At 35.4% G+C, this 27,865-nt stretch overlaps 1 protein-coding gene across 6 annotated transcripts; it reads right to left on the reverse strand.

Annotated features, from left to right (window-relative positions):
* Window positions 1-112: 112 nt before the first annotated feature.
* LOC131802756 (protein RUFY3-like) lies at window positions 113-27,865 on the reverse strand. Of its 6 annotated transcripts, XM_059123306.1 has the most exons (10): window positions 23,134-24,023; window positions 22,921-22,978; window positions 21,893-22,674; window positions 12,911-13,089; window positions 12,586-12,840; window positions 12,264-12,526; window positions 11,070-11,212; window positions 10,704-10,996; window positions 4,575-4,672; window positions 117-1,089 (listed from the first exon to the last, which is right to left on the reverse strand). In XM_059123306.1, exons 3-10 carry the CDS (start codon window positions 22,458-22,460, stop codon window positions 429-431), a joined length of 2,460 nt encoding a protein of 819 aa, XP_058979289.1. In that variant the 5' UTR covers window positions 22,461-22,674; window positions 22,921-22,978; window positions 23,134-24,023; the 3' UTR covers window positions 117-428. The 6 variants fall into 6 exon arrangements, with proteins under 6 accessions (XP_058979285.1, XP_058979289.1, XP_058979294.1 ...); XM_059123302.1 differs by having other exon boundaries at window positions 113-1,089; window positions 21,893-22,978; window positions 23,134-24,028; XM_059123311.1 differs by lacking the exons at window positions 21,893-22,674; window positions 22,921-22,978; window positions 23,134-24,023 and adding an exon at window positions 21,722-21,882 and having other exon boundaries at window positions 130-1,089.

The raw sequence follows: 27,865 nt of genomic DNA on the forward strand, positions 1-27,865 counted from the left end.
ATCCAATATTAAATTTATAAATTACAACACGACACAAAAATATATTTTGTCGTTTTTATATTTTTTTATAATAATTTTCTTTACAATAAATACAATAATATATTTCTAAAATGTACGTACATTTACAACAATTACAAAGCATGTATAAAATTTTCGTTAAAAAAAATACGAAAATTGTATCTTATTATTTCATTAAAAAAATACTGTACAAACAATAGAATTTCTTATATTGAAAAGAGAGAGAGAGAGAGAGACAACCACAATTTGTTAGTTTTTCTTTTCCTTCTTTTTCAATGAAACTGAAACAAAAGGCCTAGTTATACATAGGGATATAAATATATTTATAAAGATACAAATTTTACACTATAGCACTACACGGCATTTGTTGTAGCAATCCTTATGGAATTGTTCATGTGGTTGTCCACAATTCATTTGTGAGAAGCAAAACAGGATAGACATACTCTAACCGGCTTTCCCACCTGACCATTTTCATTGAGCAACGGCAGTGTGTGATCGGAACAGGCTTTACAAAATATCTCACCACAGCTGCGACAGTGATGTTTTCGCCGTGTTAAATTGAATTCTTTTCGACAACCAGTACAGTGAGTAGTAATGGAATCGGGAGCCCACAGGCCAGTACTTGCTCCCGGCGTTGTAGGCTGTTGTACTTCTGCACCTCCACTTCCACCACTCACCAAGGAGGACATGGAATTATTTAACATATCCTGCTGTAATTTTTCCTTCTCCTTCAGTTCGGAAACCTTAAGTTTTGATTCACTTAACTGTATGCCCAATTCTTCGAGTGTTATTTGTGCCTCCGACCATTGATGTCGTAGTCTTTCTAGTTCGGGTTTAACATGTCTAGTTGATTGTACTTCGGCATTAAGTTCCTTAATTTGAGTTTCTAGCATTATCACTTTCTCCTTTAGCTGTAATTCGTTTTCCTGTAACGCTATTCGGAGTTCGTGTTCTTTCTTTAGTTCGTTTTCGGCACGTGTTGCACGCTCTTCGGAAGCACTAACCTGAGTGGATAACGTTTGTGAGGTAGTCTTAAGAATTTCGCCTAAATTTACTTTATCGTTGCTCCATCTAAAGAAATGGGAGAAAAGAGAAGAATTTGAAAAAAAAAATATTTTCTTTTGAATTAAAACTGTTACATTAGAAAATATATATTTTAAGCAATTAATTTTGGGTTTTGGCATAACTATTCGTGAGACAGTAAGAAAAAAACTTTTTATTAGAAAAGTTATACGAATCATATGATATAATTCTGGAGTTATGGATTTTTGAATTTTTTAACATATCTTTTATCTCTCGATTTTAATTTATTAAGTATTTAAATACATTTTCAATGGACATCTGCTCTTTTGCAAGCAATGGATAATGCAATTCCACACAGAAATTTAACTCCGTATAACAATATCCTAACGGACCCGACCAATTTGAGCCATTTTATCTCCAACCGTTTTACTGTCATATAGGATTTTGTGTTTTTTTAGGCTATTTTACACATTTGCTCTGTTCGGGAATCTACAAGGATCGACTAGTTTTGCAATTTCTTTCCATACCATATTCATAGTATACAGGGTGAGATGAAAAAACTGCAACCAACTTTAGACTACCGTCATTTCCAAGCCACCCGTTCGACAGCTGTTACAATTTTTCAATGACAGCTCATTATATTGTTTACAAGCGTACAAAAGAATTTTGGTGAGAATTTCACAGAAAAAAAGTTATTCGTGATGGAATTCAAGAGTGATAGTGTGATTTCTTTATATTTGGCTGGGTAACCACAATTGCCTATCATTAGAGCACTCCAGCATTTAAATGTGAATAAATCTTTTGTGTCTCGTACCATCGGTTGTTACCGTGATACTGGTAGCGTAGCCCGACGTCAAGGAAGTGGACGGAAGAAAACAGCAACATCAGCAGAAATGGTTCGAAAAGTAAAGAAGGGAGAAAAATGGCTCGTGAGCTGAACATATCACAATATTCCATTCGGCAAATATTGAAAAATGAAGTGGACGGAAGAAAACAGCAACATCAGCAGAAATGGTTCGAAAAGTAAAGAAGGGAGAAAAATGGCTCGTGAGCTGAACATATCACAATATTCCATTCGGCAAATATTGAAAAATGACCTTCGGGTCAAGCCATTGAAATTCCAAAAAGTGCAAGAACTTACACCGCAACCGAAAAAATATACTCAAAAGAGCTAAAGAGTTGCTTCGCTTGGCCGAAAGTGGTGAGCTGCCGAATTTGGTTTTCTCCGATGAAAAAAACTTTCGTTGTCCAGCAGTTTGTAAACAAACAAAATTATCGTGTTTACTGCCAAAGAGGTCAGCTGAAAATGTGCACCTTCGGTTGGCTACCAGAACTCAAACGCCGGCCTTGGTGATGGTGTGGGCCGTCATAAAAGCCGATGGTCGCTCTACGCTCGTATTAATCGACCGTGGCATCAGAATAAATTCCGAATATAAAAATATTCTGGAGAGTGTATTAAAGTCTTGGGCACGCAAACATTTTGGCCGCTGACATTGGACATTCCAATCGCACTCAGCACGCGCCACCCAAGAAAGTTACAAAATGAGGTTCCTCGCTTCATTTCCAGCTCACAATGGCCACTAAAATCTCCGGATAACAATCCGTTGGACTATTGTGTCTGGAGTATTTTGGAAAGCAAGGTTGGCACTAAAAAATATCGAAGTTTCGATCGCATCAAGCAAGCGATTCGCCGGGAATGAGCCAAAATACCGCAGAGCAACACGGGCAGCATGTGATGATTTCATTGGCCGTTTGAAGGCCATAATTCGTTCCATAGGTGACCAATTCGAACAAATCTAAACTTATTCTAAAATTTGATGCTATTTCCGAAATTTTTAGCTTTCATTCAATAACATTTAAGAAAAAATGTAAAAATTAGGGCGTTTGACCTTGTTGCAGTTTTTTATCTCACCCTGTATTGTCTTTGTCAATATTAAGATTTTAACCTTCCAGCGAGTCAGAAAATGTGGTATTTTCGTTCCTTATTTCAAAATACGGTTAAAAGCCTCCTTTAAACATGTTAAAATATTTTCTTCAACATTATTTGTCAAGAAATCCTGCTATAGGTCCCAGAACAGTCGAAATCTTACCTTAACGCCTGGAATTCGACGAATTCTTCTTTGTTCAAGACCAACAACATTACCGTATGCTTTGTTGGTGTATATTGGCGACAATGCTCATCAACGTATTTTTCTTTTTTTCAGTCAGTGCACACTAATGCTAAATAACCTAACTCAAACGACCTCAAGGCACAAGTGGACCATATAGATGGAGATAAAAAATTTCCCCGCATGTCAGCATAGTAATGTGTTTTGTTGCAATACCATCGAAATCATCATATGATCAGGTGGGTCAAGGATGTCTAAAGTGCTCGCAGAGTTTCACAAGAAGCGTTTATGAGTACCCTTGTAGAAGTAGATTATTCTAATTGATTTTGTTTGGTAATTTCAGTGTGGGTGTGTAGTAGCAAATAGGTTTTGATGTTGCTGTGGACTCGTTCTAAGAGCATACTCCATTTCTTATTTTCTTGCAGGAGTACTTCGTGTAAAATTCGGGTAGAGAATGAAGCTCGTATTTCAGAGCTCTGCCAATAGCATAAGAAAAATTTCCGACGGATCTGAAAAGGAGAATCACCGATCTACATCTTTTTTTTTTGGTAAAATACGCTTGGGCGCCAATGGATGACAATTTGCAGAATATCATAATATGAACTGCCAAAGCAACCAACCCCAAAACCAACACGGAGATGATATAAAACTCGATTTTTGGTCAACTTTTATATACGAATCGAAAATATGTAACGATTACACTTTGCAACACAAAAAATAAAAAAAATTTTATGTCATAGGACTTGTCCCAGACAAAAAAAAAACAAGGAAACTGAATCGAAACCTAGGTATTCCGTGCCTACCCCCTGGTAAACATTAACATCGTTCTCCACTAATAAACAAACGTTGTTTTTATAAAAACACCAATGATAGGATTAAGCCTTACCATATTGCAACAACAAAATACAAATTTCAACAAATCGGACGAACTAGCTTCTAGACTCAATTCGATCCTAAGTCCCAAATTCCATCGGACAATAAATGCGACCTGTACTTTGTTTACAAAATACATGGACAGACGGGCGGACAGACGGACGGACATGCATAAATCGACTCAGAATGTGATTCTATGGAGATCATCAAGAGGAACTAGACCTATCTCATTTCCTTTTGCCTGTTACAAACAAACGCACACAGACATAATACCCTGACCACCTTGTGGTGTAGGGTATAATGATGCCATTTTTGAAGTTTAATACCATTTTAAGAACTTTTTTAACCTTAAAAAAAGTTTTAATTCTAGCTCATTCGGGGTTTCCAATGCGGAAAAATACACATACATAGAAATACAACAACGGTAAAACAAAAACTTAAAGCGTGCTGGGAAAGAGCAGAGTCTACCCGGTTTAACCCACTGTCACCAAAATAATAGTTAAGCCAAAACACCAAAACCCAGAACCAGAGAAAGAATACATCAACACTTACTTTTGTTCTAATGTGGCTATCGTTGTGGCCATGTACTCTTTTTGTGACTCTAATTTTTTCAACACCTCCGTCTTGTGTTTCAGAGATGACTCACATTCCTGGCGAATATAAAGAAAGAAATCATACACTTGATATTTTTTATACATTTTCTTTTTATTAGATATTTTTAAAAATTATAGTTATGTTGTTAATAAATTTTGTAAAGAAATTAGTAAAATTAATTAACTAAAAATATATGTTATAGAAAAAAAAACATTCGTTTATAGTTCATAACATTCCAACTCCATCATTTGTTGTGGGTTTTATATGACCTTTTGAGATTCTAGTTTGAAAATGATTTAAAAATAAAATAATGCAAACCTAAATACTATGCATTTAATTAATGTTTAATAATATATATGTATGAAGTAAATATGTAAATGAGTGGGTGTTGGGTTATAAGTATGCATTTATGTTTGTATTTTTATAAGTTAGTTGAAGCATGGTACAAGTTAAAGCTTTCCTTTAATTATTGTTTTCAACTTTTCTTGTTTTTGTTTTTTAAATTACCAAAATAATTAAGTTACTAAATATTTTGTTACTTCTCTTCATCTTCATCTTTTTTTTTTTTTTTGTTATTGAATATAATTTAAGTTGAAAATCTACTTTTTGGATAATCAATATAATATCTTTCAACACAGATAGATAATATAGTATTCATAATATATAGTTGTTCGACCAATATTTTCTACATATATTTTTTTTCTCAACATTTTACTAACGATAAGTTATTTTTTCTTTTTTGCTTTTGTTTGTTTGTATTGTTACTTTAGTTTCTTTCGACTGACGTTTTTTATTTTTTTTTTGTTACAACATCTAGGATTTCTTTTTTTTTTCATGGGATACAAGTCCTAGGTACCACATACCATTAGCCATACCATTCGTGTATAGAATTACTATTCGAAATATTATAGTTGTAATTTAAAACAAGTTCACTTTGCTGGGGATCGGAATCCCAAGAAGAAAACTCACAGACAACGTATTGAATTTGAACTCACAATATCTTATATATTCCTTTATTTCAAAATGAGGAGTATTATTTTGAAAATTTGAAAAAAATTTAAATTAAATAAATTGGTCTGTTCCAGTACCTGCAAGAATCTACTAGTTTGAATTTTTTTCAAGGCCAGAGCAAATATTGAAAGTAAAAAAAATTGATTATTTCGAAGATTTTCTTTTAATCGAACGAAATATAGTTTTAATCCAATATACAGGGTAAGATGAAAAAACTGTAACCAACTTCAGACTGCTGTCATTTCTAAGACACTCGTCCGACATATGTTAAAATGACAGCTCATCATATTGTTTACAAGCGTACAAAAGCAATTTGGTGAGCATTTTCCAAAAAAAAGTTATTCGTGATAGAATTCAAGCGTGATAGTCTGATTTCTTTATATTTGGCTGGAAAACCACAAGTGGCTATCGTTAGAGCACTCCAGCATTTAAATGTGAATAAATCTTTTGTGTCTCGTACCATCGCTCGTTACCGTGACGTTACTGGTAGCGTAGCCCGACGTCAAGGAAGTGGACGAAAGAAAACAGCAACATTAGCAGAAATGGTTCGAAAAGTAAAGAAGCGACTTGATCGAAACCAGCGTCGCAGTGGCCGAAAATTGGCTCGTGAGCCGAACATATCGCAATATTCCATTCGGCAAATATTGAAAAATGAGCTCGAGGTAAAGCCATTGAAATTCCAAAAAGTGAAAGAACTTATACCGCAACAGAAAGAATATCAACTCAAAAGAGCTAAAGAGTTGCTTCGCTTGGCCGAAAGTGGTGAACTGCCGAATTTGGTTTTCTCCGATGAGAAAACATTCGTTGGACCAAAATCCCCGGATACCAATCCGTTGGACTATTGTGTCTGGAGTAGTTTGGAAAGCAAGGTTGGCACTAAAAAATACCAAAGTGTCGATCACCTCAAGCAAGCGCTTCGCCGGAATGGGCCAAAATATCGCAGAGCAACATTCGGGCAGCGTGTGACGGTTTCATTGACCGAAGGCCTTAATTCGTGCCAAAGGTGACGAATTCGAACAAATCTAAACTAATTATAAAATGTAATGCTATTTCAGACTTTTTTTTTTGCATTCATTCAATAAAATTGAAAAAAAAATTAAAAATTATGGCGTTTGACTTTTTTGCAGCTTTTTTATCGCACCCTGTATACATATTTTAGAGCTTATTTATATATGTTTTCTATTCATACAAGATTTAATTTTTCAAAAAAAAACTGAAATCTTGTTCCAAAAAACCATTTAAAATGAATATAAATGTTTAGAGGTTTCCGTTGAAATAGACAGATTTTCATTCAAACCCGGTTGTATCAACTAGAAATTTTGACAGCAAAAATAGAATGTTTTGAGTTAGCAATGAAATGCTTTATAAACCTCAAGACAAAAAAGGTTTAAATTGCACCTAAAATATTTCGAAATAGTGTTGTTATACTATCGTTTATATAATTTATATAATAATTTATTTTTTTTTTTTCATAACATTTTAGTTTTTTTTTTTAAAGGCATAATTTACTTGTGTTTATAATATAAATATATTATATATAATAAATTAAATATTTTTCTTTATAATACATCTAATTGTCTTGCTTTATTTTAAGAAATATTTTACAAATTAATTTTTGTTTTTCAAATGAGAAATATTATAGAAATTAAATTTTAATACCATAATTAAGTAGATGTAGAATAAGATTTTTGTAGAGAAGTTTGAAAAAAGAAAAGGTTGGTTCGACTCCCTTTTTCTCTCAAAACGTTCTCTCCTTTCTAAACTTACTCATCCGACGAATTTTCTTGGTGTGGCTTAGAGTTCAGCAAAAAAAAACAATATTATGAAATGTAGGAAAATAAAGCAAATTTATTTTTAAAATATCTCAAGAGAAATATTAAATTTTAGCAATGATTAGAGTGCGTTCCAAAGAGAAACGATAAATGATAAACCCGATAAGCAGTATAGAAGTTCTACTTTAAGAGAGAGGTTTAAAAGGGTTTATTCTAAAAATAACATAGGGGACTATATATAATTTAACAGGTAGTATTTTAATTGAGTTGTGAAACAGATCTTGGGTTGTAATCGGCTTAATGCACCTTATCTGCACATACCAGATAATGGTTAAAATATAAGCCAGTAAAAAAGATTCAGAACGCTTTGAAAATGTATTAACTAACTCAAATTGTGCAAAAGTCACCTGGGAACTATACCTCGAATATGTGGCAGTCATTACTCGTAATAAGTTGCACATAAGGCTATCAACGTTTTGCTGGAATGCATAACATTAATCCCGACTTATAAAAGTCCATCGATAGCAAATAATAATGTATCTACGGAAAACATAATAAATACAGAGTGAGATGAAAAACTGCAGCCAACTTCAGACTGCATTTGTTGCCCAGCAGTTTGTAAACAAACAAAATGATCGTGTTTACTTGACAAAGAGGTCAGCTGAAAATGTGCACCTTCGGTTGACCACCAGAACTCAAGCGCCGGCCATGGTGATGGTGTGGACCGCCATAACAGCCGATGGTCGCTCTCCGCTCGTATTAATCGACCGTGGCATCAGAATAAATGCCGGATATTATAGCGAAAATACCCTGGAGGGTGTATTAAAGCCCTGGGCACGCAATCAATTTGCCCGCGACCTTGGACATTCCAACAAGACATTCCATCACCATCCCAGTCAGCACGCGCCACCCAAGAATGGTTACAAAATGAGATTCCTCGCTTTATTTCCAGCGCACAATGGCCACCAAAATCTCCGGATACCAATCCGTTGGACTATTGTGTCTGTAGTATTTTGGAAAGCAAGGTTGGCACTAAAATATACCAAAGTGTTGATCACCTCAAGCAAGCGCTTTGCAGGGAATGGGCAAAAAAAACCGCAGAGCGAGATTCGGGCAGCGTGTGACGGTTTCATTGGCCGTTTGAATAAATTTCAATAAAATTTAAAAAAAATGGAAAAATATAGCGTTTGATTTTGACGCCTACTCTTCAAGCACTCCCTCTCGTGAATATGTTTAACTCTCGAGTAGAAACTGATGGTAGTGTTAATTACAAAATCCAAGAATAAATTTTGAAACAATTTCCGGAGAAAAATTTAACTCCCCGAATAACGGGGAGGAAATACAACCACACCGAATATCGCGGAAGCAACGTAATATGGGGATAATACGAATACGTGGATCTATATAGAGCAGTTTCTGCCTGGTAGGTTGGTAACCATTAAGAACTTCAAATGCCAAACAATTCCATTGTAAAGTGCGAAAGCGTAGACCGATATACCCCATTTTCAATACCCTAAAAAACGTCACGACCAGCTACGTCGTAAAGAAAAACTGTCCGTACTATGTGGGGTACAGGATATAAACGAGCGATATTTTGCAATTCTTAATAAATAGTTTAGTTTACACATTATGTTGGAGTCATATGTAACGTTACTTATTCCACGTTTATATCTAGCATTTTTATTGCATACTTTTAGGTTCTTTTCAGAATTTTTATACTAAGAAGAAACTATTTAAAGTACAGCATAAATCAATTTATTCAATATATAATTTAAGTGTACATATATTACATACTATTGTGTAGTATTAGCTTTTATAATATAACGATCCTTTGAGGTTTAAAAATTGTCGGAGGAACAGCTCAAAAGTATGTTTTACAAATACTAAATATAAAATGTAGAAAAGTTCACTTTATGTATGACTCTTACATGATGTGTAGATTGACGTTACATGCGTATTGAACTCACTCTTGCATATTTAAGATAATTACAAAGTTATAAAATTAGCGAATTTTAATCCCCTTTTCATCTTAAAAATTAATGTTTACAATTCGAAAACAATAGTAATATGGAAAATCTTTAAATAAAATATACCAATACATTTCAATTTCTATTATAAATATAATAAATACTAAATGCAATAAAATTTTTTATAATCTAACAAAATTTTCAACTTCTAAAAGAAGATAAACAGAGGGAGAGATACAAATAATTTTCCTTAATTAACAGCAGTTGCTGGTGGAGGAGGAGTTGGTGTCGCCTTCTTTTCTTCAGATTCATAAAATTCACTTATCGCTGCAGTCGCGGTGCTGTTATTGGGCAATGAAGCTGCCGTTAGCATTTCTGAATCTGAATTTTTATTATGCACATTATTTTCAGCCACTGTGCCATTGTCGGTACCCTCATCCATGCACAGCTTAAGCGATTTAGCTGACATTGGAGTCTTTACTTCCGGTATAGATTCATGGAATTTCTCGGATGTGGCCGAGGGGGATTTACGATAATTGTTAGGATTAAATGGCGGTATACCATCCATTTTCAAATGTAAACGTTTCATAGGTGGTCCAATGTCTTGTTTATGTTTTTTGGTTAATGCTTCGAAGATTTGTAGATTCTGTTGCCGGCGACTGGTGGGTGATTTTTCCGCTGGATTTCCCGTTGCCGACGACGACGAGCCCATCATTGAGGTGTCCATTTTGCTTTCGTATTTCTTTTCTAGCGATTGTAGAATGTTGCCAATTTGCGAGGCTTTGTTTTGCAGACGAGCTACCATTTCGCCCTTTTGCGTGAGTTCATCTTCACATTCCTGTTTCAGCGTCCAACGACAGGAGCAGTGGGAGTATTGTTGGTTAGGTAATGTTTGTTTTGATTCAATTTATTTATCAAAATATGATGATGGATGGAGGATATGAAATAGTTGAGGAGGAGTTTTACAAAGAGAAAACTTATAAATGTAGCTGCCAGTTTGAAACAAAAATTCTGTAAGCCATAATTACAAATTCAAATTGAATTTGAACACAAGAATAATTAAAAACAAAAATTAATTTCGAAATAAATAATGAGCGGGGTTAATAAGTAATGTTTCTCTTTTTGTTTTTTTTTTTTTTTCTTTTTTCGTCGATGTTCGTTTGATGATTATGATTTGATGATGGTTCTGATTGATGAGAATGAATCGAATGCATCGCATGCTTACTTAACAATGTTGAGCGGGGCAGAGAACTAGCGAGTGTTTTCAATTTGCCTCGTCACCACTTCATTGCCATTGTTTAGTTAGTTAGTATTTTAATTTTGGAATGTTTACCAACCTGTAATTTACGATACATTTCCAAATTTATTTGTTTGATTTCATCCAGCTGCAGTCGCAGAGATACAATGGTATCCTGCTTCTCATGTATATCCTTTTCCAAGAGTTTCATGGCCATATCGGATTCAGCCTTTAAAGCTATTTGTAATTTCAATTCTTTCTCCAGTTCCATGGTTTTCTTCTTTTCCTTGTCCAATTCGGTTTTTAGTGATTCAACAGCATTTTTGTCATTATCTTTGGAATTGTTGGAGCTGTTGTCACTTTGATTGGAATTAAGAGATGGGGGTCCGACATCTTAGAGAATTTTGGGATTTTTTAATGATAATATTTCTTTTGTTAATAAAGGGTATAATATTCAGTAACATACTTGCAATAGAATTTTGCCTCATAGCCTGATTTTCGGCTTGTAATGCTAACAAACTGTTTCGGGCTATAGCCAAATCCTCTTTCATCAAAGCATTTGTGGTGGTCAAAGATTCAACTTTGGCCTGCAAATTTGCCACCGTTGCGCTGCATGGATTTGAATTTTTATTTTGATTTAAGTTTTTAAATTTGAAACCAAAGAGAGGTAGAGAGAGGGAGGCGAAGGGACTAGGATACATAAACTAGATAAAAATGGTATATTATGTATAGGACCAAGGCCAATTTTCTATAAAATTTTTTCTATAAAAGATATATAGTCCTACAGATGCCTTCTATTTTTAGGGCATCAAGTGTAAAGAAGTCTTTTTTGTACGGAAGACCAACAGAAGATGGTCCTACATCCAGATTTGCTTGTTTTAATCGCGAGTGGTGAGTATGTTTTACTCGCGAGCGGGAGTTCTAAAAGAGAAGGAGTTTTAGCAAAGTCTACTCTCCACTCTTTTGTTTCATGTGAGAGCGCTGACTGAAAAATAAGAATGGGAGTCAAAATGCTCGAAATGGTGTTTACTCTGAGAGTAAAAAAAAAGAATTAATTTTTTGCTAATTTATGTGATCGTGTGTAGTAAACTGATTTTAATGTCGGTAGTTGTAGATTATGATCGAGAGGAATTTACTCTGACTCGCTTTTATTCGCGTGGCATAGAAAAATAGAGAACACACAGTTTTTTTTTTTTCTCGCGGTAGTAATCCTCTTGTATGTATATATAACTCACAGAAGCTCTTCTTTATGTAGAAGACCCACTGAAACTCTTCTATATATGGAGGACCCACAAAAGTCATTTTTTGTGTAGAAGACCCACAGAAGTCCTTCTATGTACAGAAAATAAACGGAAACTCTTCAATGTATAGAAGACCCACAGAAGGTCTATTATATATAGAGGACCCACAGAAGCTCTTCTATGTATAGAAGATCGGCAAAAGCTCTTCTCTGTGCAGAACACCCACAGAAGCTCTTCTATGTGTAGAAAACACACACAGAAGCGTTTCTTAATATAGAGGACCCTTAGAAACTCTTCTATGTGTAGAATACCTGCAGAAGGCCTTCCATCTTTTTTCAAATATCGTTGGTCCTTTTACATACTCCACTCTTTTTTTCTCTCTCCATCCCCTCTCTGGCGAAAATATAAATGACACTCACTTTAAATGACGATTTAGTTCCTCAATATAATTCTTTTGATCTAAAACCGCAATCATGTTACCCTGACCATTGGCGTCCATATTTGTTTGTTGTTGTTGTTGCTGTTGTTGATTTTCTTCTTCAATGTCATTATTGCGAGAACTTGAACGAAGATACAATGAGAAATCAATGACACCTTGTTGAGAATCTAAATCCTCTTCTTTAACGCAAAGATTGCAATCGATGACGTTTAAGCCCACCAAAATGCCCATAATTATAACAATCTGAAATAGAGGTATTTATCAGGCAACAATAAAAATCCATAGTAAAAGCGTTACCGTACCTCATCGCTCATCATTAAAGCATGTGGTTCATAGTAATCATAAAGGGCATCCTCACGATGCTCGATCAGAGCCTGCAAATAATCGGCCAACTTTTTTTGCATTAACGCTATACGCAACCAGGCCCGGGCACGACCGATGTGAGTGCGAACGGTGGGTAAGTCGCGCACACTAGCCGTTATATCTTGGGCCTCGGGACAATACGTTTCGACGCACTGCAACAGATCCCACAATTCTTTGCGTGGACCCAATAAACCCTATAATTGTTGATGTTGTATTTATGTTAGGGTAGTACTCTGAAATATTTTTTCTTCTTATTTTTTATACCTTTTTTGTTCGCAACCCATGACCCAGTACATGTTCAATAACAATGAAAAAATGTTGCAATGGCAAATGATCCGAGTCCAACATACGACCATAACGCACCGATTGTTCTAGCAATTCTTTGACTACCAATTTACAGATATTTACCAAATTACTGCGCTCGATTTCGGCTGGATCGCGTGCTGAAAATACCAATTGTTCACAAGAGATGGCAAAATGGATAATGAGTAAAAATGCTTTGAATAGAACAGATACGAAGATCAGTTCCCTTGGAAATGCAAGACAAATCAGGAATAACCCTATATCGAATCGATTTTTGAGAGTAGTGAGGATTATAACGTAACGTTACCAATTTTTTTCAAACAAATTTATTGGAAAACTTCCCAAAAAAAAGCAAAAGCAAAAAAACACTTGGAAAACTCAGAAAAATTACCTCTTCTAAATGAGAAGACCACCAAGTCTTCTATAAAAAGACACTTTTTTTAACAAAGACCTTCGATTGAAAAAGCATTCTTAGAAAATTCCGACACTAAAAATACCGGGGGGACCGTTATATGGGTGATATACGAAGACGTTGAACTGCACAGACAATTTTCTGTCATAGGCTGTAGTACCCATTACGAACTTCGAATACCAAATATGAAGCAATTCCGGTACATAATGTCTCTAAAAACATAAAAATACCGAATATCGGGAGGTAACGTTATATGGGGGCTATACGAAAACGTGTACCTACATGGCCCATTTTCTGTCTTAGACTGTATTACCCATTACGAACTTCAAATACCAAATTTGAAACAATTCTGGTAAATAATTTCGCTAAAATCATCAAAATACCGCATATCGGGAGGTACCGTTATATCGGGGCTATACGAAAACGTGTACCTACATGGCCCATTTTCTGTCTTAGACTGTATTACCCATTACGAACTTCAAATACCAAATTTGAAACAATTCTGGTAAATAATTTCGCTAAAATCATCATATCATCGCATATCGGGAGGTACCGTTATATCGGGGCTATACGAAGACGTGGACCTAAATGGCCCAATACCAATACAAATTCCGGTACATAATGTCTCTAAAAACATAAAAATACCGAATATCGGGAGGTAACGTTATATGGTGGCTATACGAAAACGTGTACCTACATGGCCCATTTTCTGTCTTAGACTGTATTACCCATTACGAACTTCAAATACCAAATTTGAAACAATTCTGGTAAATAATTTCGCTAAAATCATCAAAATACCGCATATCGGGAGGTACCGTTATATCGGGGCTATACGAAGACGTGGACCTACATGGCCCAATACCAATACAAATTCCGGTACATAATGTCTCTAAAAACATAAAAATACCGAATATCGGGAGGTAACGTTATATGGGGGCTATACGAAAACGTGTACCTACATGGCCCATTTTCTGTCTTAGACTGTATTACCCATTACGAACTTCAAATACCAAATTTGAAACAATTCTGGTAAATAATTTCGCTAAAATCATCAAAATACCGCATATCGGGAGGTACCGTTATATCGGGGCTATACGAAGACGTGGACCTACATGGTCCAATACCAATACCAAATGTATAAAATGTATATTTCGAGATGTTACAAACGAAAAGACAAATTTAATATACCCTCCATACTATGGTGGAGGGTATAAAAAATAATATTTGTTCTGTTCCAAGAATCTACTAGTTTTGTAATTTTCTTCGATATCATAAAGGGAAAATCCGTCATCGTAGTAAACACTTTAAAATTCTCAGAGTTCTAGAACAGACCAATTATTAATAGTGCTTCCTTTCCGTTTGTCCAATGTTTGCTATCTTCAAAACTAAGAATTACATTTCGAACCCCCCAATTTTAAATCAACGTAAAAGTTCGTCTTGCTTTCCCTTAAGGAACTGATGACAATATTTCCCTAAAAATATACCCCTCCCATTAATTTACAACCATTCAAAATTCATATTATTCTTCTTCTTCGTTGCAAATGAAATTAGAAAAAGTCAAAACAGAAAAATAAAAATAATATTTTCTTGGAAACACACACAGAATTGGAAAAAAATTAAATTATGAAAAATATTTTCAAATGTACATTAATATTTATGACAATAGCTTCCTCTTGTTCCGATCTCTACGACTGGAATGTCAAAACTGTGGAAAATGAAAAGCCAATTATTCAAAATGGAGCTGCTGCCGAAAGCGATACAGATTTTGGTGATGAATTTAAAGTGCAAACGGCATTAAATAAAGAAATGCAACGGGACCTTTTGAAAATTTCGGGTAGAGCAAATGATAAGTACATTATTAGCAAGGACGAGAATTACAATAATGAAAATAAATATCCTGTGAATTATGGTGATAAAATTGATTTGTTAGATGGATTTAAATACGAGAATGCTGTGCATAATAACAATGTTAATGGCAAGGAGGCGGCAGATATACAAATTGTTACAAAACCTAAAGAGCAGGATAATAAAGAAGAAAATAGGCAGGATGATTATTTTTCAGCAGCTGCTTTGTCTACTGAAGGATTTCGTAATAACCGCAGAGAACAAAAACAACATTTAGAGCAATATATACATAAAAATGATGGTGTTGGCAATAATTCGAATCGGCAACTCGATGATAATTCTGCAAGAGATTTTTATAACAGTCAAAGAGAAATTAGCAAACCTATAACTCCCAAGAAGAATAGAGGCATTTTTCCTAAATACGAAGACAATAATGCATTTAATCGAAACGTTTATGAAAATCCCTATGCACAGTGGAATGACAATTTTGATTTAAATGAGAACAATGCAAAGAAAAATAACGAAGCTGCAAAACAAGATAATGGTTTAAATGAAAATCACAATCAATTTGAAAGAGTAATCAATTCCGGCATGAACCATAAGGAAGATAAAAACTGTCGAGTAATGGAAGATTTGGAAATAGAAGATTTCCTGGGATCAAATCTACTTGGGAACTCTCCAAAAAAATGCTTCTCTGCTGAGGATATACAAATGCTGATAATTCGCAGAGATTTTCAGGTAAGTTTGTAATTTGTAATAATTCTAAAATCGTATGTGCATTGAAGATATTTTAAGTCTTGTGTGTAGACATTTTGAGCATGATAAATTTTACAAGTCGTCGTTTCTGACAGAGAACTACTACTAAAAAAAACTACCCCTATATTGACTATGTTTTTACACAGGTGGTATTTACGAACCATAAATATGGAATTACAAAAAAATTCTCTAAAGAAACTTGGCTAAGGTCAAATTACCGTATATCGGAGATACAGCTAAAAAATCAATTAAGAAATGTGTCATAAATATACAGGATGTCGAGACGTACAATAATATGATAGATATAGGAAAGCCTTACAATATACGAACAATGTTATGCCATAGGAGACAAAACTCATAACGAAATCTAAAGACGGAATTTCAAACAATTCCCTTGAACAATCTGACTAAATAAAATCATCAAAATACCTAATATTGAAAGGTACCGTAATATGGAGGCTACACGAAGACGTATAAGAAATTTTCTGTCATAGAAAGTGATACACATTGCGAACTCCAAATACGAAATTTAAGAAAATTGCATTGAAAAATGTGATACAAATCATCAAAATACAGAATATTGGGAGGTATAGTTATATGGGGGCCGTGTGAAAACGTAAACCTGTGTAGATACTTTTCTATCAGAGAATATGGAACACTAAACACCAACTTTAAAATAATTCCGTTGAAAAATGTTTTTTTTTTTTTAAATCATGGAAATACCAATGAAACGAAATACCAAATCTTGGCCTACATAAAGTCAGCGCACCTTATATACCTCTGAATAAAATTATATCAATCTACTTTATTTCGTTCGGAAGCTAAAGTGATTTCCAAAGATATCGGACGGTCACGGTTAAATTTTATGCCGATCAAGTATGTATATATATTTTGTGGGTTTCAAATGGACAGTTCGCAATTAAAACTTAATATATCCTCCACACTTGTTTTTGTTTTTATACCCTACACCACATACTGGTAAGGGTATTATTTCTTTATGCATTTATTGGTAACATGGAGAAGGAAGCGAGATAGACCCATAGTTACTTTTGAGGATATTCGTAGAATCACTTTCTGAGTCGATTTATGCATGCCAGTCCGTCCGTCCGTCCAAGTATTCTTGTGAATAAAAAGGTAGGTCGCATTTATTATCCGATTGAGATGAAATTTTGCAAACAACATTTGTTTGGCCCAAGGGCGAACCCTATTTAAATTGGTGATAATCGGATCAGATTTAGACATAGCTTCCATATATATCTTCAACCGATTTCGGGTTAATTGTGCACCAAATGGTCAATATAAATCCAAATGACTTGAATTTTGGCACATCCGACCGAATTCAGTTTGGAAGCAAGTTCATCAAATTTGGAGAAAATCGTATCCATATATATGTTTCATCCGATTTGGTGTTTAAGGCCCTCACATTCGTAATATGCATTCGTCAACAATGATATTTGGTACCAGATAACAGATACAGCCCAGGCATACCTCTGCCAAATTTTATCGAGATCGGTTCAGATTTGGATATAATTCCCACATATATCTTCAACCGATTTCGGGTTACTTGTGCACCAAATGGCTAATATCAGTCCAAATTACCTGAATTTTGGCATGACTTACCGAATTCAGTTTAGAAGTAAGTACTTCAAATTTTGAAAATCGGTTCAGATATAGCTGTAGCTCCCGTATATATATTTCATCCGATTTAGTATTTAAGTCCCTCACATTCATAATATGCATTCGACAGCAATGATATTTTGTACCCGATATCTTATAGAGCTCGGAAATACCTCTCTATCAAGATCGGTTCGGATTTGGATATTGCTCCCATATATATTTTCAACCGATTTCGGTTTAATTGTGCACCAAATGGCCAATATCTCTCCAAAAGTCAGTCTAGAAGCAAGTACATCAAATTCAGAGAAAATCGGTCCAATATATGTTTCATCCGATTTGTTGTTTAAGTCCCTCGCATTTGTACATTCGACAACAGTAATATTTGGTACCAGATATCTTATAGAGCTCGGAAATATCTTCGTCAAATTCTATCGAGATCGGTTCCAATTTGGATATAGCTTCCACATATAGCTCTTAAATCCGATTTCAGGTTTATTATGCAAATAATGGCTAAAATCAGCACAAATGGAGGGAATTGCAGGACGTACGTTTCCATTTTGTGCAATGCGGCTCCGATACATACTTTTTTAATATAATCCTTCTCAAAGTTATATCATGATCTCTATAGCAAACTATACTACTACTTTAAATAAATTCAATTGTAACTGGAGCTCTACTAAATGTTGTGTAAGGTATCATATAGTCGGCCCCTTTTCCTTACTGGTTTATTTAATTAATTGAATACTAAAGGAAACCAAGAAACATTGGTGAAATTGGCTGTTCAGGATCGTATTTGCAAACTTCTATGTTGCTTCCCAGACATATCAACATCTGACACATATATTCGAATCCTAACATTGTAAATTATTGAATACTGAAGTTATCAATTGGTTTGTTAAAAAAAGCACTTCAAAAACACAATGTACGAAAAAGACCAATTCACGTTTCTCTATCCGTGGAAATAGAATTTTCACTCCTGAAAAGTCCTAACAAAAACCTATCATTTTCTTTTTTAGAATCTCATACCCAAGGAACTGCCAAAAGCTCTTCTAACAGATGAAATGCTAATGATTTTAATGGATTATTTTCACACCTGTCATCAACTGATAACAACAATGGATTCAGAAGATTCTAACAATATATCCGAGAAAGTATTTTTCGACACTCTTGGCGGATATTTAAATTTCTATTTAGTTCCTGTGGCAAAATATTCCTACTATGCTGGTTTGTCAAGTTTAAAATCTGTTCAAAATATTCTAACCTTACATGAACAATGTAAGAATGTTCTCAATACCAATGGTAATGGCTGGCAGGAGCCAATGGATGAGGTCTTAAATGAATTGGAAGTTGTGAACGTTGAACCATTAAAAATCTACCAAAATGATTGTCAATCATCTTGTGAGCATTTGCAACTATCTGAAAATCAAGGTTTAGAAAATGATAAAATGATTGTGGCGTTACCTAAATTACAAGGAGACGATGAAAGGGGACATCTGGGAAACATATGGCTACCGTTTAGAAGAAAACGTATTTATGATTTGAAATCTTCCGAATCGCCTTATATCGTGGTGGAGTTTTATACAACTCTTCGAAAATGTTATCGTCATGTAGGGATATCACCACGTTTTTACAATCGTGAATTGAAGCAGTGGGTTTTGGAAAATATACAAATTCATTTATCCGATGAAGTGTTTTATCCCGGTTTGGGTGGAATTCTAAGGATTTTAGAATCGATAAGGAGATATCCCAGGACGAAGAATTATAAAACTGAAAAATATCATCATTATGAAGACTATGATGAGCGAGGCGAAAATTCTGTACCAATGGAAATAAGACAAAAGAAAAGTTATATGAGTGGCCGTGAAAGAAAGTCCAAGGAATTCTTAGATATTCTCAAGAAATCCAAACATCAAGAGAGTTATCATCCAAAAATGTGGCCACAGGAGATCTATGATCATTATAATGGGGATTATACCGACTACTTGGAAGAGGAGATAGATACTACCAAGCAAAAACCAAGTGAAATGCCCAAAGCAGAGAAAGGGAATGTTAAGGAAATAACAAACGTTTCCTCAAACCAGTTAGAGCAACTAAACACCACACGAGATACTCCCAATAATTCCAAGGATAAATTCAATTTCACTTGGTTGGAATATCCCCCATATGTGATTGCCATTGTCATAGCCATACCGCTTGTGGCTCTAATTTCAGTAGCTGTCGTTTGTTGCCTCAAATTAAGAAGGAAGCAAAAAACCACAAAAGAAGTACGACTGCGCGGCTACGGTGATCCAAAGAGAAAATCTTCCATTCACAACAATGATGAAGAAACTGAATTACTTAATGCCCAATCGAAATCTGTTGTACCTGGTTATAGCAGCAAATCGCTATCACAATCAATGCGCAACAATAATCATCATAGAAAATCCAAATATACGAATGTACCAAATAGTACAGGTTCGACGTCGTCTTCGTTATCGTGTCAAATACCAACAAAATGTTTTCGAACAAAACCATCTGGTCCAGCTATCATCGAGACAATGTCTTTAAATTATTCTTCTTCTGATGTTGAAGATACAGCAAATCTATTGAAAATTCCTCCGAAAGCTGTGCGAATTAATGAAAAACCCACAACGTCGGCTGTGACTAAAAATTCTGGCAAATCGGAAAAAAGGAAAGAGGCGGGAAAGACCAAAGATCTATCAAAGAGTAATGTACAAATGTAATATCAAAAAACGGAAAATATTTTATAACCAGGGGTTTCTTTATACTTTCAGAGTAAATCTAGTTGGGAAACGACATTTTCATCGGTCTAGAATTTGGAAAAATATCTTTTGTTTGGGAAAAGCATGATGATTTTACACATTTTTATACTCTTAATTTATTTGTTGATATATTTATTTGTTAAAATGTTTAAAACTTTCTATCAAAAAAGAACAAAGTTCTGCAATAATTTTCAACTTTAAGTAAAAAAATATTTCATATGAGTTCAGGCCCCACGGCCTCTCTATCGTCTTCACTTACGTGAATCGGAATTAAACATCTTCTAAAGTGCAAAAGTACATCCTGCATCCTGCATCCTTCGAAATTCCAAAAATCAGGAAATACAGCTATAATTATATTTGGAAATGTTTTATGCGACGGACTTATGCACTCTGAAAACCAGAAACGCAAGTTACAACTAATTTGGTTGGAAAATGTCTCAGAAACCTATAAAATACTTCAAACCGGAACAAGACAATAAAAGACAGTTCCATTGGGCCGAACTTTTGGAAGTAACACTTTTGTAAATGTGCCTATTGCGAACTTTTAATACCAACTTTTATACCATTTCTTTAAAAATTTTCTGTCAGAGAAGATGGTACCTAATACGAACTGCAAACCTAACTTTTAAACCAACTTTCCGTTAAAAATGGAGCTTAAATCATGAAAATAACAAATATAGGGAGGTAGCGAAATGTGGGGGTATTACGGGGACGTGTATCTATATTAGAAATTTTCTCTCTGAGTAAAATTTTATCAACCGACGTTTATGCTTATTAGGAATATACATACTTTGTGGGGTCTAAAATGTATACTTCGAGGAATTACAAACAGAATGACAAACTTAATATACCCTCCATACTGTGGTGGAGGTTATGATAACAATCAAAATCAAATCTCATAGAAGAAAACATCTTAAATTACTATTAAGAAGGCTGAGAAGGAGAGGAGAGACAAAGACCTGATTTAAACTAGGAATTTCTAGAACGTACAATTTTCTTCGTCTACATACTTCTTACCCCTTAACTTCCTAAACTTGTCTACTCTAAATTCGAACATGGTATCCAGTCATGCCATAGAGAAACATTGCTGCATCCCGCCACAAGAATACTCCTAGCAATATAGTCCTTTACTTTAAAGCGGGGGTGCTAAATTATATAAACCAATGAGCCATATGTGGGACCTTGTTTTGAACAATTGCATACTATCCTCTTCATGACCCTTCACAATTGCCCTCTAAAAATACTCAAGAAAATAAATAACAAAAATTAAAACCCAAAACAAGAAAAATAATGGCCAAATTTTAACAAAAAAAAGAAGTACGCTGTTAGTTTCAACAATTTTTGCTAAATTTCAAATAAATATCATAAAAAGCAACCTACAAAGATTTGACCATTCATTTGAAGCACCGTTGCCACCACCACCACCGAAAACACCAACAAAACCACTTTCACGTGCATGTGGTGCCATAAGCATATTTGTTCTAAAAGCGTGCTCTTGCTCATCGACAAACAGACGACGACCAGCTATAAAATTGTGTAAAGCAAATATACCATTATCCTCGAAAGGGCCACCGCTGCCACTGCCGGCATAGGAGTGACGATCACCGGCCGAGTAGCGTTTATTCTTTTGCAAGTACTGAGAATTGCGGTTGCTACCACCACCACCACCACTGCCAGAAATTACACCCGACGAAGCACTGATGGGTGCTGGAGTGCTGTCAATGTCTTGCAACTCTTTTAGGCATAGCCATTCACCATCGACGGATACCCGAAAGTTGCATAAATAAATGGTGTCTTGGACACCACCAGAAATTTCTTCGCTTGTGGTTGTGCCATGAGAGGGTGGCTTAGATAGGGCTTTGCCAGGTGACGAAGATGAGGTATCAACTTTTCCTGTGGCCACAACTGCAGCTGATGATGACGAATTGTTGTTGTGATGATTATCGCTTTTCTGATTCTGTTGTTGTTGTTGCTGTTTCTGCTGCTGTTGTTGCTTTTGTGGTTGCTGTTTTGCACGTAGTTTCACCCCAGCTGGGGGAGGGCAATTTGTGGTTTTTGTATTACTGTTGGTACTCGTATTTGTTATTGTCGTTTGTTGCTGTTTTTGTTGTTGTTGCATAGCTTTATTAGTAAAGGATGTCTTGGTTGCTGCACTTTGTTGCTGCTGCTGTTGAAGTTGTTGCTTTTGTTTCAATTGCGTTTGATTTGTCTTGCTGGCACCACTAAGATTGTTTCTTGCAGTTGCCGTTCCAGATGTCCTGTTAGTTCTACTGTTGTTTCCTGTTGTTGTAGTCTTGACAATACCACCACCACTGGTACTGGTGCTGCTGTTGCTATTATTGTTGTTGTTATTATTATTATTCACACTCAGTTTCTTTGTATCCTCGATCAACGCACGCATATTCACAGCTTTAACTTGCTTTTCGTATATTTTTTGTTGCTTCGCAATTCAGTTTCACTGTGGTCCAATTTAATGAGCCAATTTTAATTTGACTGATCTGAGTATCAGTTGTCCGTTTTTGCGTTTTAAAAATATCGCTGATTGAGGATTCTGGGGTGGTATTGTACTATTTAGGTACTTGTTCTTGAAACTTCTGCTTCGTCTTGCTTTTTATTTAGTTTTTCTTTTGTTTTGGGCTAAAAATAGAGAAGCAAAAACATGGTTGGAGGAGCACGGTTGAAAGGTAATAAAATAGAGAATTGATGTCATTTTGTGGTCGCACACATTTGGGAAAAATCGAATTAATTGCTGTGCAACTTTACCATAACAGATGTGATTGCTTTTCCATTACCTTTTCTCCACCAAATCAAATTTCTTCTTGGAAAATGTTTTCTTTATTGTGGTATAATTTTAGGCATTCAATTTTTGCTAATTGAAAATATGCAACTTTTTGGAATGATGAAAATTTGCAACACAAACACCAAACTTAAAGTAACAAACATAAAAACATTTGTTTCGCTTAGATTGCCTTTGAATATTCCACTGCTTCTTTTTTTGTGTAACTTGTACTAAATAATAATTTTATTTATTTTTTTTTTTTTGCTTTTTTTCACCAAAATATGTAACCACCACTTCTTAGACGAGGACTATTTGCTGCTGCTGAATGTACTCATTATTTCTATTCCATCGTATTCATACATCGGGCTTTTGCGAAGTAGAATTGACATTTCTTTTATTCGTTTAAATACGACTCTGGTATTTTAATTCAGTGGATGGTGGTGGAATGGTTTGGCAATGGTTCTTTGGTTGTCGTTTTAATCGTTTACTTTGACATTTGTGGGGGTGTTTGTTTTTGATGCAGCAGGTTAATTGTCAAATGTTTGTGAGTGCTGTTGCTTCAACCACTTTTGGTAGCAGTTAAAAGGGGTTGATTTTGAAGCACATCGTATTGTCACTTTGAAAACATCTGGCAATAGTGGTGGGTGGCAGTGTTAAATTTTAGATAACAGGATATAAAATAACAGTAGGTTTCGAAACTAGATGTTAATGACATAACTTGAATTTATAAAAGGAGTGGATAATAGATCTTAAGTTTGCCAAATGTATAATATAAGTTTACATTTTTATTATTAATACTATGCATACAGAGATATGTATAGATGAACAGAATATTAGAATATGTGAGAGGGTATAAAAGGTGAAATCAGTTATACCCTTGGGAGTCGTCGAGTTTACCAGCCGTCAGACAGACAGGCAAAAGGTCAGACTCGAAATGGATGCCGTTCCAACATATCCACTTTGATTTCTTGAACAACAAAGCATTTATTGGCATAATTGAAGGGAAATGGGAAAAATCGGACATCGATATTGACGGCTCTCCAAAAAAAAAAAAAACCCAAAATTTGCTACTGTGTACAACGCAGTGAACTTGGAGAATTTTGAACCGTCTGATTGTCCCTCAAAGCCAATACTTAGAGGGAATAATACCAACTACGACAATACAGGGTGATATGAAAAAACTACAACCAACTTGAGACCAGCAGTAATTTCTAAGCCACTCCGACAGCTGTTAAAATTATTGCAGTGACAGCTCATTACATTGTTTACAAGCGTACAAAAGCATTTTGGAGAGTATTTTCCAGAAAAAAAGTTATTCGTTATTGAATTCAATCGTGATAGTGTGATTTCTTTATATTGGTACCATCGCTCGTTACCGTGATACTGGTAGCGTAGCCCAACGTCAAGGAAATGGGCGGAAAAAACAGCAACATAAGCAGAAATGGTTCCAAAAGTTAATAAGCGACTTGATCAAAAGCCGCGTCGCAGTGGCCGAAAAATGGCTCGTGAGCTGAACATATCGCAATATTCCATTCGGCAAATATTGAAAAATGAACTCGGGAGTAAAGCCATTGAAATTTCAAAAAGTGCAAGAACTTACACCGCAACTGAAAGAGAATAGACTCAAGAGAGCTAAAGAGTTACTTCGCTTGGCCGAAAGTGGTGAACTGCTGAATTTGGTTTTCTCCGATGAGGAAACATTCGCTGTCCCGCAGTTTGTAAACAAACAAAATGATCGTGTTTACTTGCCAAAAAGGTCAGCTGAAAATGACTTCCTTCGGTTGGCCATCAGAACTCAAGCGCCGGCCATGGTTATGGTGTGGGCCGCCATAATAGCCGATGGCCGCTCTCCACTCGTATTAGTCGACCGTGGCATCAGAATAAATGTCGAATATTATCGCGAAAATATTCTGGAGGGGGTATTAAAGCCTTGGGTACGCAAACATTTTGGCCGCCGACCTTTGACATTCCAACAGGACTCAGCACGCGCCACCCAAGAATGGTTACAAAATGAGGTTCATCGCTTCATTTTCAGCGCACAATGGCTACCAAAATCTCTGGATACCAATCCGTTGGACTATTGTGTCTGAAGTATTTTGGAAAGCAAAGTTGGCACTAAAAAATACCAAGGTGTCGATCACCTCAAGAAAAGGCTTCGCTGGAAATGGGTCAAAATACCGCAGAGCAAGATTTGGGCAACATGCGACGGTTTCATTGGCAGTTTAAAGGCCATAATTCGTGCCAAAGGTGACCAATTCCGACAAATCTTAACTTATTCCAAAATTTGATGCTATTTTCAAAATTTTTTGCTTTCATTCAATAAAATTAAAAAAAAAATTAAACGTATGGCTATTGACTTTGTTGCAGCCTTTTTATCTCACCCTGTATTATGGATGAAAAACGAGACCAACATTTTGCAGAATTCAGAAATTCAAATGAAAAAACGCAAAATAGACCAATTTTCGCTACCAATACTGGATAGAGTTACACTTAATCTCTCTACGTGCACCAAATACCTCGGTACAATCCTGGGCCAGCTTTTAAACTAGAACAAGGACATCAAGGATCGTAGTAAAACCTGCCTCATCGTAATCTATTCATGTAGGAACCCCATATGGAAGAGCTGGTGCTTAGACCACGAGTCGTACACTGGAAGCATGTATGTCACTACCTGGGTGCCTTGTCTAGTGGTCTGCTATCGAATGCAGGGCATTCGTGTCCAAATTAACCGGGTGTTTACTGACAACCGGAGCTCTCAAGAGAACTTCCTCTGAATATTTTGGCTCAACTTCAAGCAACAAGGAATGCGCTGAGATTACGGACATACCAATTAGTCAGATGGACGGTCTAGCCATATATATAGACGGCTTCAAGATGGATGAAGGCTCCGGCACTGGTGTATTCTGCCCTAACCCAATCATTAAACGCTCATATTCTGCCCTAACCCAATCATTAAACGCTCATATAAGCTTAATGACAATTGCAAATTTGTGCAATGAAGAAAGCTTAGGAAATGGCAAAAGAACTCTGCAATAGCATAACACGACCAATGGCTATATTCCCAATAGTCAAGTGGCCCTCAAAGCTATTAAGTAAAGTGTCATTAAATCGAGCGTCACTCTTGACTCCTTTAAACACGAGGACTCATAAAGCTTTGTTGGGTTCCAGGACATAGCAATATAGTATGGAATGAAGTGGCTAATGAATTAGCTCGAGGAGGTTTAAAGTCGATTGATTGATGAGGCTGTTACACCATCAATAAGCTATTACGTTTAATCTTTATACTTAATCTAATATTAGGACAAATATTGTAATGTACGAACTTTGAAGAGAACTGGAAAATATTTTTCTATTTTATGAGAATTACAATAGAAACTCTAACGATCTTCTCAGAAATCGTTTGCAAATTTGCCAAAGCCAATCCCTAACTAGCCTCAACCAGCTCCTGCTGTATGATGATAAGAGAAGGAATTCGCAAGAGAAACATATATTTCTTGCATGTTTTTCAATTTTTCTAAAATTTCATCGCAAAATTTTTCGCTATAAAGTGTTATTGGCCTGTTGTTATATGGCAATATAGTCAATTTCTATGGAATGGCGTTTTTTCACTTTCCTTAAAATATTTCAATATACGTAGATAAATTGAATGTTGTAGAATTATTTTCTTTTACAAGCTGCAGTCATGACATCCATTAGAAACAGAAACTGAGGAAGCTATTTAGATGAAGATTTTATTGTTGTCACTTCGGATCCAATAAGCGATTGATTCATGGTATTTTTGAAATTTTTGGCGCGAAAATCGATATGTTTATTTTTTTTTTAAACAACTCACAACTTGATGCAAATAGAATGTCAATTATATCAGAACATTATTTTATGTGTAATATTAGGTTAAAGGATACGGTAACTTAAGTTTTTTATAAGAAAGATTGTGTAAACATACTTTATATCTTAAATAAAATAAACGCCAAAGCACATTTGTAAACGAACCCAAACTATAATTTCCACTTAAATTTAAAATTGATATTCATAATTTTTAAACACGCATTTTCCAAATGGCCTTCATGTGTAAAATACTTTGATCCACATTTGCGCCTTATCACAATAACAAACAGACACACTCGAATATTTAGAATAATTATTTATTATAAATAACTCACAATACCCACCCCTCCTAACAGCAAGACAATGCCCATAGATAGATACTCGGGGAAATAAATTGGAATTCACTCACCGGGCTTTTTTCGTTTGACAGGACTTGAGACTTGTGATGTGGAGGCGGAAGATGCTTCCGATGCTGCACCACCACCAGTTGCCGCCTGATACTGACCCAAAACAGCACCGGAGGCAGCTGAAGCAGCATTTGATACCATAGCACTTAGTTGAGAGGACAAACTTTCCGTACGACGGAATGTATCGCGTAAACGATTTAACGAGGACAACGACGGAGAACTGGGCAATACATTAGCTGCCGATGAATCTGCGCTTTCTTGACGCAACAAAAGCGATCTATTTGTGGACATATTTGTGTCAAGAACTTGTTTGTTATTAAATTGTAGATTTTACTTTCGGTCTGGACTTTTTGATCCAGTGGAAGAGAAACACAACACAATGTTTTATTTTACTAGATCACTACCCGTATTTTGGATGGAATACGCCGTAAACACAACACACTTGGAACACTTGTAAATCTTTCAATTTTTATTGTTATTTTGATATTGACTTCCCAAGAAAAACACGAAACA

Source organism: Musca domestica, unplaced genomic scaffold (assembly GCF_030504385.1).
Source record: "Musca domestica strain aabys unplaced genomic scaffold, Musca_domestica.polishedcontigs.V.1.1 1, whole genome shotgun sequence".
Taxonomy (NCBI): Eukaryota; Metazoa; Arthropoda; class Insecta; order Diptera; family Muscidae; genus Musca; species Musca domestica.

Bases quoted from the DNA above. Each gene is read 5' to 3' on its own strand.
- LOC131802756 (XM_059123302.1), bottom strand. From the start codon at position 22,742: ATGCGTGCGTTGATCGAGGATACAAAGAAACTGAGTGTGAATAATAAT. The intron at 12,841-12,910 runs GTATAAAAAATA...CAACAATTATAG, and splicing joins ATGGGTTGCGAACAAAAAAG to GGTTTATTGGGTCCACGCAA. The intron at 1,090-4,574 runs GTAAGTGTTGAT...CCATTTCTTTAG, and splicing joins ATAGCCACATTAGAACAAAA to ATGGAGCAACGATAAAGTAA.